At 46.7% G+C, this 13,288-nt stretch overlaps 1 protein-coding gene across 2 annotated transcripts in view; it reads right to left on the bottom strand.

Annotated features, from left to right (window-relative positions):
• Window positions 1–8,743, bottom strand: part of entpd4 (ectonucleoside triphosphate diphosphohydrolase 4) — a 31,176-nt gene extending 22,433 nt beyond the window's left edge. For both annotated transcript variants that reach the window (XM_060856547.1, XM_060856548.1), the window contains exons 1-3: window positions 8,590–8,743; window positions 2,940–3,040; window positions 1,531–1,725 (exon numbers count right to left, since the gene is read on the bottom strand). In XM_060856547.1, the coding sequence (XP_060712530.1) occupies window positions 1,531–1,725; window positions 2,940–2,947 (203 nt within the window). In that variant the 5' untranslated portion in view covers window positions 2,948–3,040; window positions 8,590–8,743. The remainder of the gene's footprint in view (window positions 1–1,530; window positions 1,726–2,939; window positions 3,041–8,589) is intronic.
• Between the last annotated feature and the right edge of the window lie 4,545 nt (window positions 8,744–13,288).

The following is a 13,288-nucleotide window of genomic DNA, read 5'->3' as shown; positions in this document are numbered from 1 at the left end:
GGTTAAACAGCACAAAGGACTTGTATTTGCCTTTAACATAGGTGACTCTTCTTTGCTGTTCTATTCCAAGTCAAAAGGTGACAGTCATCTATGGGAAGGGATATGAAGGCTGGTGATAAAATGTCTCGTCAAATACCTTGCATTCAGGAACACGGTACAACTAGAAAGTGGTTACCAATTGGAAAAGTTGCTGAAGGCAGAAACAAAGGCAGCTGAAGGAGTTGCGACCAACGTTGGAGTAATTGAAACTGGAGATGGCGAAGAAGCCACATTTAAGAGAATCACAGAAATCTCAGAAGGATGACAGGCTGGAAAAAGATGCAGAGATAGTGAAGAGTCTGTGGTCACCATGCTCCAGAAAGGACGTGGAGGCCTGAGAGAAAGGGCAAAGAGATTTACCTGGATTGGAGAGTATTAGCTATCAGGAAAGGTTGGACAAACCTGGATTTCTTTTGCTGGAGCATTGGAGCTGAGGGGGCGACCTAACCAAAATTATAAAATTATGAAATGCATGGATAAGGGAAATAATCAAGATGGAAATGTCAAATACCAGGGGGCACAGCTTTCAGGAAACAAGGGAAAAATTTCAGGGAGATGTGCAAGGAAAGTTTTGTTTTACACAGAGGGGAGTTGGTGCCTGGAACATGCTGCCAGGGAGGTGGCAGAAGCAGAGAGAATAGCAAAGTCTAAGAGGCATTTAGACAACCACATGTACACAAAGGGAATAGAGGGATGTGTACCATGTATAGCCAGATGGGATTACTTTAGAACAGCATAATGGCCACACAGACATGATGGGCCGAAGAGCCTGTTCCTGTGCTCTCCTGTCCCAGGTTCTATATAACTGGGGACCATTGAAGTACTTGTGACCAGAGGTTACAAAAGTACAGTTAAAGAGCTCAGGTTACATTGAGTAAATTCCAACCACATGTCTCATGGGAGCACTAGCGGTAAAATGAAATCAGGAAAACTTCTCAAGCTGCTGTTTCCTTTCCCAAGCATATCCTTGCATTTCTCCCCCATCTTGGGTATGAACAGTTCTCTTAAATTCAGAAACAAATGTTACAGAGAAGGAGGAGCAATTTCATTTTTGCTATCAACTTGAGAAAAACACATGTTGCTGCACAACCCCGTCTTGTGTACTCGAGGACCTGGCATTCTAGGCTCAAGTCTCGGGTTACAATAATGAATAAACTGCAGCTGTACTTCTTGGCTACACAGTGCTTTGCAATAGCCTGAGGTTGAGTCAGGTGCTACAGTAATGAAAATCTGACTTGCATTCAAGATTAGGTTTAAAGTCTTAGAGGTGGGCCTGGAAGGGATCATTGCTGGAAAACGTAAGAGGTGAATGCAGGGGAAGGAATGATGGGGGAACAGGATTTCCAGCGTTCAAAGGATCTGTTTTCGAGCTGGACAGTATTCACAGAGTGCTGACGGTTTTGGATCGACACCTAAAAAAGCTCCCTGAAACAAGTTCAGACGTTTGGTAATGCTCACCGACGCAGACAGAAGCAGCACCTTATACATTACCTATCTCCTTTGTCCTGGTATAACCGTCCCCATCCATTCTGATCCAAAACGAGCAGAACATATAGTAAAGTTAAGATGACAACAATCAGTGCGAGAGCTGTCAACTGACGGAAAGTGGTGTTGAATGGACGTGGGCAGGTGGAAGCAGAGACGCTGAAATGCCACGAAGCTGGGAATAAACAAGAGATGCAGAACCTAACGAAGAGAAAAGGTCTTGATCAAAAAATGTAACAATACTTCAAGAGAGATCACAACCTGGCAAAACTGCTACTTTTCCACACGGGAATTAATCTCCGTTTGCAATTTCAAAACTGGCTCTTCAGTTCACTCCATGCCAATCAGTAATTTCGGGACGATCATCCTTGAGTTTACTGATTGAGCAGATTCATGTATTTTATACAGAAACCAATCTTGCTTACCAGCTGCCTGCCCTCAAAGCTCCGACACACAAGGCCGCAGCTTCAAGAACCAAACCAAACAAGGCACACATGCAGTCAGGCGGTGCTGCACTATTACAGGAAACGGCTTTCAGGTTACAGGTTAAACAGAGACTCCCATTCAGGCAAAGATTATAGGATCCCGACAGCTTGGAAGCAAGACATTCAGCCCATCGCGTCCACACCAACCCTCTGAAAAGCATCACACTCAAAACAAACACCTATCCCTGGAACCCTGCATTTCCCATAGGTAACCCACCTAGCCTGCACATCCCTGGACACTATGGGCAGTTTAGCATGGCCAATCCACCTCAGCTGCACACTTACACTCTCTGGGAGGAATCTGGAGCACCTGGAGGAAATCCATGCAGATAGTCACCCGAGGGTGGAATCAAACCCGGGTCCCAGACGCTATGAGGCAGCAGTGCTAACCATTGAGCCATTGTGTCCCCCCAGACCATGTCCCAGGAAACAGTCCTCTCTTAACCAAGATCACAGAAGCTGATGATCTGCTCATGAAGCATCACGTTGTAGTTTGCAATAAGTTGCTGCATGCAAATGGGTTGCTGCTGCTGCTGTTCCTTCACTGTAAATTCATTCATTCAATGTTTGCATTCATTCACTTTTTCATTACAAAACCTTCAGTGACTGGAGGACATTATGAGATGGTCAAGGGTATGTGCAAAAGCCAGTCTTCATTTCTCGATGTACTCTGACCACTATTATTCCTGCCGCAAACTGCCTCGTAATCAAAAAAATTAGGCACACATTTTGATTAAAATTCAAACATGCTCCACCAGCAAGAGCAAAATAAGAACCAATCACAGTCCTGAGCAAATGAAATGTGACCATCCTGTCAGCAGAAGCTGACCGATATGTCAAGCAGAGGTGTCTGGACTACAGCAAGATTTCCCATTCCCACCAACCGTTTGGACATACTGCAGAGTTACTGCCCACAACCCTGGGACTTACCTTCCCATGGCAAAAGGAGGGGAAGAAGCAATGATCAGCTGTCAACGATTCCAAGTTGTGTCAAGCACAGCATACAGTTCTGCCAGGGAGGAACTGAAGTCCTGAAGCAGGAAAGAAAAAAGCGAGGTGGGTTAGTAGGCAATACTCTATTGCAACTAGAGTATTGCCTTACAACTATTCTGTACCACTTTCACACAGAATCCCAAAATACTCCCAGGAACTAGAGTGAGCACGATCTGGGTGTGAGGGTCACAGAAAGCTGCCCCAGCTCTCACACAAACTGCACGCACCAAGTTACTCTGTTCTCATACTGTTCAGGGTTGAACAATCCAGTATCAGTGTAGTAACAAATGAAGCCCATCGAACCATCCATTTCATGCTCGCTCTCTGCACAGGAATCAAATCATTCCAATTGCTTTCAGTCTGCAAGTTTATTTCCCTCAAGTGTCCATCTAATTATTCTCTAATCTGTTCTTGTCTCCACTTCCACCATACATCAGGGGCAGCAGGTTCCACATGACCAGTGGATGCTTAAAAATCTTCTACCTCACATCTTGCCACAATCTCTTCCCGAAATCCTTAAATCAGCACCACCTAGTCTCTGGACCCCACCAGCTCGAAGGAACAGCTTTTGTCTAACCTATCTAAACCTGTCATCATCTTGTATATTTCTGTTAAATCTCCCCTCAACCTTGTTAGCTCCAAGCAGAACAACCCCAGCTTCTCCAATATAACCATGTCCCCCAGCTAAAGAATCATTCTGATCAATCTCCTCTACAGGACCCTCACATCTTCCCAAAGTGTGCCAAGCAGAATGTCGCTCTCTGCAGCTATAACACTGTATTCTCTGCTCTGTTCTATTACCCTCATGCACTCCATAAGGTATGATCTGCCTGTTACTGCATGCTAAACAAAACCTTTCACAATACCTCGCTACATCTGACAATAATAAATCAAAACAAATCAGAACTGGACACAATAATTAGGCAGAATATCAAAAGATTAGGCACACATTGTTATGACAGGTCCACTGCCTGTATGTACTAACTGAGGAACAGTCATGAAACAGGTACCCAGTAAGGGAGGACATGACAATCACATAATGAAGTATTTTTCCCAACGTACTGAAGGTTTCTGCCTCCATCACCCTGACAGGATGACATCACAGACATATTTCTGGGTGAAAATACCTTGTACTCAGCTCCCTTTTCATATTTGTACTCACTAATCACTGACCTTCCTGAGAACAGACTGTCCCTTCCCGAAACACTCCAATGCTCAAAGTATAGCGAGGCAGCATGCAAATCCATTTCTGAAAGGCATCACCTCACTTACAGGAGCAACCCATCAGAAACCAGTCATCCTTCATATATCAAAGATCTGGCACTAGAGGACAAGCCAGGGTAAGATGATGGAAACATGTCAACCATCTATCAAACCCAGTGCCATTTTCCAGCACTCTCATCCTTCAAAAGCTCATCAAAAGACTGGATGAACACTGTGATGGTTCCCACTTCTACCACTGTCAGAGCCAATGGATTCCAGGTACCCCACCACACTCTGGTTGAAGCACTTTTTCCTTACATCCCCTCTATGATGGGGAAAGGTGTCTTCCTATCGATAACCTTCAGTTGCATGCACCTCAAGCAGGTCCCCTCCCTCAGTCTGCTCTCTGCTGAGGTGAACTCCAGACAGTCACTCTTGGTCCAGCACAGGATAACATTCTGGTAAATCTCCACTGCACCCTCTCTCATAAAGTCCTTCCTGTAAGGTGGTGACCAGAACTGCACACATCACTTCAACTGGGACCAAACTAACATTATCAACAGCACTGCTGTAACCTCTCCCATCTTGTTTTCAATGAATTGACCTGTTCGGTTCTTTCCCTGTGGTTTCACATACGAGATTCAATTCGCACACACCAACTTCTGCAAACTGTTCAACTTTACTGAACTTTGTACAAGCTGGGTGACCCCTTTGAGCCTCTTTGCAGGTGTTTGAGGTAGAGTCAAAAGAGGCCCTGAATAAAGAAAACGCATCCCCTTTATACCGGTCAGTTGGGAATGCTCACAGATACTCTGGCCACTCACCCACAGTCACATATTACCCCAGGTACAACGGTAGGATGAGAACATCCTCAGAGGTAACGTAAATATATATACCTTATATACATTCCTGGGGAATCATTATGCAGACGATTTCCTGACTCAGTGATTCCCCAAGACAATGCAGGTGCGACATACCAAGCTTCGAGGGATAGTTATGAAAGCATTTGTGAATGGGAGGCCCTGAATGATAGTTTAATCTGATAATAGTAGGGGGAGTAGCAGCAAATGACTGTCTAATTGGAGTGGGAATCATTTGCATTCTTGGCTGACTGTCATCCCTACCCACTTCCAGAATGTTCACTCAGTGCAATTTAACCCTTTAATATTACATTAATATCCAGAAAGATGCACTTGAAGACATCAACAGGGAAAGACAGATAAACTATTTCTGCTGATTGAAAATTCTAGAACCAGGAGGCAACAGATGAAGAATTAGGGCCAGGCCATTCAGGAGAGATGTTCAAAAGTAAGTTGATACATATAGGGGTTCCTGTGGTATAGTTATAGTGTCTCTATCCCTGACCCCGAGTCCCACCTGCTCCAGAAGTGTGGAATAACATCTTTGAACAGGTTTTTTTTTAGATTACTTACAGTGTGGAAACAGGCCCTTCGGCCCAACAAGTCCACACCGACCCGCCGAAGCGCAACCCACCCATACCCCTACCCCTACCCCTGCCCCTAACACTATGAGCAATTTAGCATGGCCAATTCACCTGACCCGCACATCTTTGGACTGTGGGAGGAAACCGGAGCACCCGGAGGAAACCCACGCAGACACGGGGAGAATGTGCAAACTCCACACAGTCAGTTGCCTGAGGTGGGAATTGAACCCAGGTCTCTGGCGCTGTGAGGCAGCAGTGCTAACCACTGTGCCACCGTGCCGCCCTGATCAGCAGAAAAAACAAATACACACAAAGAGATGTGAGGTATACCTCCAATGGTGGGGCTGCTGGATTCAGTTGTAAAGTTTGTATCTGAGACAGATACTTTCATTTAAACTATTTTTCTGAGCAATCTGTTCAGATACGTTATTACACGTACGTGCAGCGGGTGGGACTTGAACCAGGGCATCTCGGTCTGGAGCAGAGACATGACTGTCAGAAGAGGGTACAGTGTTTGGTTTTAAAACTGCATCACCACAGGGCCTTTATTGGTCTGAAATTTTTTTTCCCACTACCCAGACTCTGCTTTCTTTTCAGGAAGTTGAGGGGAGAAGAGCAAGGAAGAGTTTTCACACAGAGGGTGATGGGTGCCTGGAATACACTGCCAGTGATGGTGTTGGAAGCAGGCACATTAGCAACATAGAAGGCGTATCTTGATAGATACATCAACGGGAGGCGAACAGAAGGATAGAAGGTCCAAATAAGCATGAGACTCAGCACAGGCTTCGTGGGTCAAAGGGCCCATTCCTGTGCTGCACTGTATTATATTGTATTGTACCACTGCACCACAAGAGGGCACAGCATTAACACGAATTTCAATGAATCTGGAAATGATGCTATCCTGAGCTAGTTGCCCCAAAGATGGCAGCTGTGTCACATCATGATATAGTTTTCACAGTACTCCTGAACTTTTGTACTTCAGGACATGTGACAATAAAAATCTGAATCAAAAACAGAAATTTAAATGTTTTTTCATCAAGGGTAATGGACCAAGGCGGGCATATGGAATTCAGCCACAAATCAGCTTGAGGGGCTGAATAACCTACTCCTGTTGTTTCTCTACAACATCAGAATTTGCTGAAAAAGCTCAGCAGATCTGGCAGCATCAGTGGACAGATATCAGCACCAACAGTTTGGCTTGAGCAACCCTTCCTCAAAACCAACAGGAGCGAAAAAAACATTGGATTATATGCAGAAGATAGGGCAGGAGGTAAGGAGTGACTGTTAGTTGGGGATAGAGCCCAAAAGAACAATCTGACTTCCTATGTTCCCTTCCCCTAAACCCCTCCCCTGCCAAGAACTACCCAAGGTCTGGTCCCCAGGGTGAGGGAGCCCAAACCTGGAGGTCATAGGCTTAAGGTGACAGGGGAAAGATTTGAAAGAGACCTGAGGGGTAACTTTTTCATGCAGAGGGTGGTATTTGTACGGAACGAGCTGCCAGAGGAAGTGGTGAAACCTAACACACAAAGACATCTGGATGGGTATATGAATAAGGTGGGGTTAGAGGGATATGGGCCCAATACTGGCAAGTAGGACTAGATTTATCCAGTGCATTTGGTTAACATGGATGAGTTGGACCGAAGGGTCTGCTTCCTTGCTGTACATCTCAATGACTGCACAGGCAGGTTTTCTATAACGTGATCACTGCGTTCGTGTGCAATCCTGCACAAGAGGGCATTATAGAAGGATCACGCTTTATAAAGAGAGAGTTTGAAATGTTGGCGATGCAATCGTGTTACAGGCCACACATTTCAAATGTTGGTGCTTTAAAAACGTGCCCCCAATTCGTCAATCATGTTCCTGCCAAATCGTGTTGCAAACCGCACGTCTATAGCAGAAAGACCTGTTTATCCAATTTGGAGGGATGCAGAATTGGAGATGTGCTGCTCATGCACCAGCTCCTTTAGCCTTGCGCATTACCTGCTAGGATCTTGCAGACACTGGTCAGAACATCAAGTATAGGAGTAGGGAGCTGTACAGGACATTGGTTAGGCCCCTTTTCAAATACTGGGTGCAATTATGGTCTCCCTCCCATTGGAAGGATATTATGAAACTCAAAAGAGTTCAGAAAATACTGACAAGGATGTTGCCAGGGTTGGAGACTTTGAGCTGTAGGGAGAGTCTGAACAGGCTGGGGCTATTTTCCGTGGTGCGTCAGAGGCTGAGGGGGGTGTCCTGATTGAGGTCTATAAAATCATGAGGGGCATGGATAGGGGCTGAAAATGTGCTGCTGGAAAAGCGCAGCAGGTCAGGCAGCATCCAAGGAGCAGGAGATTCGACGTTTCGGGCATGAGCCCTTCTTCAGGAATGGATAGGGTAAATATACAAGGCGGTGGGGGAGTCCAAAACTGGAGGGCGTAGGTTTATGGCGAGAGGGGCAAGATTTAAGAGAGACCTAAGGGGCAACTTTTTCACCCAGAGGGTGGTACGTGTATGGAATGAGCTGCCAGAGGAAGTGGTGGAGGCTGGTACAATTGCAACATTTAAGAGGCATTTGGATGGGTATATGAATAGGTAGGGTTTGGAGGGATATGGGCCAAATGCTGGCAAACAAGACTAGATTAATTGAGGATGTCTGGTCAGCATGGACGAGTTAGACCAAAGCCTTTATTTCCATGCAGTACAGCTCTGTGACTCTTCCTCTCTGAACCCACTTACCTGGGAATGCACTGTCACACCTGTCACCTGATAGACCCGCCCACTGGCTCCCAGGCCCCGGAGCTAGCCAGCTGATTGGATGTCGGCGGCCGTCAATCATCCACAACCCGCCCACCACGTCACACACGAAGACGCATGCGCGCTGAGAGAAAGCGGCTGGTGACGGGCCGTCCGTTCAACCCCGCGATCGCAATTTCCCGTTTTCTTAACATCGGCGCTTACCCGTTCATATTTCTTGCTCGTTTGAACCGAAGCCAGGACGCAAAGAGAAATGACAGGGAGAAAGAGTCAAAATGACGAAAAGCCGCCGGCTGGGAAACGCATCCGCCATCGCCACCTCTGCCCCGTCACCGCGGCAACTGGCATCCTTTCCGGCACTTCACGACACTGATGTCTGTTGTGGGGCAAGACTGCGCATGCGCTCCGCAGTAGCCTGTGGCCTGCTGGGAATTGTAGTCCCTTTGCTTCTTCCAGCTTGGACTGACTGCTTGTCATGGTTGACCATTCTCAAACATTCCTGTCCTCCAGCTTTATTTATGATAGAGATATACAGCAGGAAAACAGAGCCTTTGGTCCAACTCATCTATCCTGACCATATATCCCAAATTAATCTTGTACCATTTACCAGCATTTGGCCCATATCCCTTTAAACCCTTCCTATTTATATACCCATTCTGATGCCTTTTAAATGTTGGAATTATACCAGCCTCCACTATCTCCTTTGGCAGCTTATTCCATACATGCACTTCCCTCTGCATAAGAAAGTTGCCCCTCAAGCCCCTTTTAAATCTTTCCCCTCCCTCCCTGAACCTAAACCAGCCTGGACTGGAGGGCAGGAATTATACAGGTAGGCTGAGGAAGTGAGGGCTTTTCTCATTGGAGTGAAGAAGGATGAGAGGTGACTTGACAGAGGTGTACAAGATGATCAGAGGGATGGATAGAGTGGCGGAAATATATTTCACAAATGGGCATCATTTTAAGGAAATTGGAGGAAGGTTTCGGGGAAATGTCAGAGGTCAGTTCTTTACTGAGGGTGGTGGTGTGTGGAATGCACTGCCAGCAGTGGTAGTAGAGTCAAATACGTTCAGGATGTTTCAGGGAGTCTTGCTTAGGCACATGGAACATAGTGCAGTGAACGGTAAGTAGGTAGTCTGATCTTAGTGTAGGATAGAAAGCCAGCACAACAACGAGGGCCAAAGGGCCGGTACCATGCTGTACGGTTCTATATTATATGCCTGCAAGTTCTGGACTCCCCCATCCCAGGGAAAAGATCTTGTCTATTTACCTTATCCATGACCCTCATGATTTTATAAACCTTTAAAAGGTCACCTCTCAACCTCTGAAGCTCCAGGGAATAAAGCCCCAACTTATTCAGTCTCCGCCTGCAGCACAAACCCTCTAATCCCAACAATAGCCTTGTAAATCTTTTCTGAACCCTTTTATATTTAACAATGTCTTCTTCATATCTATACTGGTTATGGACCAGACCAAATACCCTCAAAATATTTCAAGAAAATGGTCCAGATCATAACTATTTCTTATTTTTACAAAGGCCGAATGTGTGGTGTTGTGTTCCAGATACAATTTGATTGGTCAAATGAATAAGCTTCCAGCTCAACACCCTTCATTCTTACCCTTTAGTTAAAATACAAACAAAACAAATTCTATGAGAAAACTTGAGATTATTTGACTAGAAACCAGCAACTGTTCCAATCTCACAACTTCCCACAAATACACCCTGAGCAAAGGCAAATTCAGAAAAATTGACTGTCTCACATGCAATTCTGGTAGCAGGAAGAGAACCCCAGCTTTTAGCCATGACAGAGCGAGGAATAAGAGCTTCCACAACCAGCTTCAAGACCCCGTTAACTGTTCCTGAAGATTAAACTTAAAATCCTGGTGCAGTGGTAGCTTGACCTCTCCAACCCCTAATCAGGCAGCTTCTATTAATCTTTTTTAAATTCCCCACCCTACCACTGTACCCAAAGGGAGCCCAGCAGTAGTGCTGATATTTTCTCCAAGTCACCCACTGCTGTGTGCATCTGTCTTGTGACAGAGTTAAAAGACACCATTGTGCAAAAACTTGAATTCGGTATTTTCAGTCACCACAAAAACACCGTGGTTCGTAAAACACGAACAAGCAAAGCCTGATAAGGACAAATGTTTGTGTTAAAAATGTGAAGGGGAGGGGGAATGCAAGGAGAGAAGGTGGGGGAACTAAATCAAAACCAATAAATGGGGAACTAAAGCACTCCATCCCGTATGAAGCCCCTCTCTCCATAAAAGCAGTGAGAGAATTGGGCAGGCTCCTTCTTTGGTTCTAACTTTAAAATAAAATCAAGACTCACCCCAAACTGCTGATTTAATTGGCTTGAACAGACTGCTTGTCCATCTGTCCCAACTTTTCTTCATTAAAACAAAATGACAAAATACACCTCAAAAAGCCATAATATTGTCACAATATTTCTGAGAATGTCTTTATGCCTGACTTTGTGACTTTCTCCACCTTGTACACACACTCCAGTCTCAGCCCTGCTTCTCTGGATGCCCCCTTGAATGTGAAACCCTTTCTGCAGCATCCCCAAGAATTAAACAATTTGACATGAAGTCACACAACTGGGAAGGAAGAAATGAGCTACCTTCTGACTTAAGGACCGAAGGGGCAGGCAGGCAGGCAGGCCACAGCAACTGTCAAGTTGGTGAGAGGCAGTTAGTATTGTTCTTAGCACCTCAGGTCTGTGGCCATGAAAATAAAACTAATAAGTGTGGCCACTGAAGGTCTCAAATATAATCACAAAGGGCTGGAGAAACTCAGCAGGTCACCCAGCGTCTGTGAAGAGAGAGAGAGAAAAAGCACAGTGATCCTTCAGAACGCTGTCTGAAGAAGAGTCACTGGACCCAAAATGTGAACTCTGTTTCTGTCTCCACAGATGCAGCCAAACGTAATAATATGTGGGCAACTGTCTGTGTCTGAGTGCACACATTTCCTCCCACAGTCCAGGTTAGGTGGATTGACCATGCTAGATTGTGCAGACTGTCCAGGGATATGAAAGCTAAGTGGATGAGGCATGGTAAATGCTGGGTTACAGGGAAACGGGTGTGTCTGGATGGGATGCTGTCCAGAGGGTCAGTGTGGACTTGATGCATTGAATGGCCTGCTTCCATACTGCAGGCACTCCATTATTCTCCAGCCTTTTCTGTCTTAATTCTATGTGCACAGTGGCCGCCTCGTACCCAGCAGTTCTAAACAACAGTGACATTCCATATTCCTGATCCGCTGACTGGAGCTTGTTTGAACAGATGCTCAGAAGAGGCAAAGCCTCACGGAATGATGGGGTCAGTCCCTCCCTGACTGATTTCCCCTCCCCATTTCAGTGCTGACTCAATGCAGCACAGCACTCACTCCTGACAATGTGCCAAAGGGGAACTGGTTTGCATGTTTGTGGACAAGCCCAAGATGAGGCCATTTGGCCCGTCGTACCTGCACCTAGCTGTCTGCAAGTGTGGAAACTCATTTTCTCTCCTGCAAATTTCTTATTCTGATGCTGTCTCTGAGCCTACAAGGAGAAAGTGAGGGCTGCAGATGCTGGAGATCAGAGCTGAAAATGTGTTGCAAAGCGCAGCAGGTCAGACAGCATCCAAGGAACAGGAAATTCGATGTTTCAGGCATAAGCCCTTCTTCAGGAATGAGAAAAGTGTGTCCAGCAGGCTAAGATAAAAGGTAGGGAGGAGGGACTTGGGGGAGGGGTGATGGAGATGTGAGAGGTGGAAGGAGGTCAAGGTGAGGGTGATAGGCCGGAGTGGGGTGGGGGCGGAGAGGTCAGGAAGAAAATTGCAGGTTAGGAGGACGGTGCTGAGTTCGAGGGTTGGGACTGAGACAAGGTGCGGGGGGAGGGGAAATGAGGAAACTGGAGAAATCTGAGTTCGTCCCTTGTGGTTGGAGGGTTCCCAGGCGGGAGATGAGGCGCTCTTCCTCCAACCGTCCTGTTGTTATGTTCTGGCGATGGAGGAGTCCAAGGACCTGCATGTCCTTGGTGGAGTGGGAGGGGGAGTTGAAGTGTTGAGCCACAGGGTGGTTGGGTTGGTTGGTTGGTCCAGGTGTCCGAGGTGTTCAAATAGGCGGCCTGTCTCCCCAATATAGAGGAGGACACATCGGGTGCAGCGGATGCAGTAAATGATGTGTGTGGAGGTGCAGGTGAATTTGTGGCGGATATGGAAGGAACCCTTGGGGCCTTGGAGGGAAGTAGAGGGGAGGTGTGGGCGCAAGTTTTGTATTTCTTGCGGTTGCAGGGGAAGGTGCCGGGAGTGGAGGTTGGGTTGGTGGGGGATGTGGTCCTGACGAGGGAGTCACGGAGGGAGTGGTCTTTGCGGAACGCTGATAGGGGAGGGGAGGGAAATATATCCCTGGTGGTGGGGTCCGTTTGGAGGTGGCGGAAATGACGGCGGATGATATGCTGTATACGGAGGTTGGTGGGGTGGTAGGTGAGGACCAGTGGGGTTCTGTCCTGGTGGCAGTTGAAGAGGCGGGGGCCTACGACCCTAAACAGAGTCTGGCAATATCAGGCAGCTTCTCAGGTAGTGTTTTGCTGTAATGACTCCAGACTTCTGGGGCAGCTCTCTTCAGCACTTCCAAATGTCTCTGCAGCATGGCCTTAGTGAGAAATGAATACAAGCTACTTTCTCCTGAGTGCTGTGTTTCACAGAGTCAGCAGCAGCGAGCTGACCTCAAAGAGCTGTCTACCATCCCACACCCACCAACTGAGGGAAAAACAATACACGGGTGTGAAAGGGGCACACGGTGCTCAGCCCGAGCTTAGCTTGCGACCTGAGTGGGGGTTAGGACCCGCCGTCTGGGGGAACCCCTTTCTGAGACATGAGTGCAGGATCAGCAGAAAATGGAGGAAAAAAAACCAGGCAGAAC

The sequence above is a fragment of the Hemiscyllium ocellatum genome, chromosome 48 (assembly GCF_020745735.1).
Source record: "Hemiscyllium ocellatum isolate sHemOce1 chromosome 48, sHemOce1.pat.X.cur, whole genome shotgun sequence".
In the NCBI taxonomy this organism is placed as follows: Eukaryota; Metazoa; Chordata; class Chondrichthyes; order Orectolobiformes; family Hemiscylliidae; genus Hemiscyllium; species Hemiscyllium ocellatum.
This window is presented reverse-complemented; position numbering and strand designations above follow the sequence as displayed.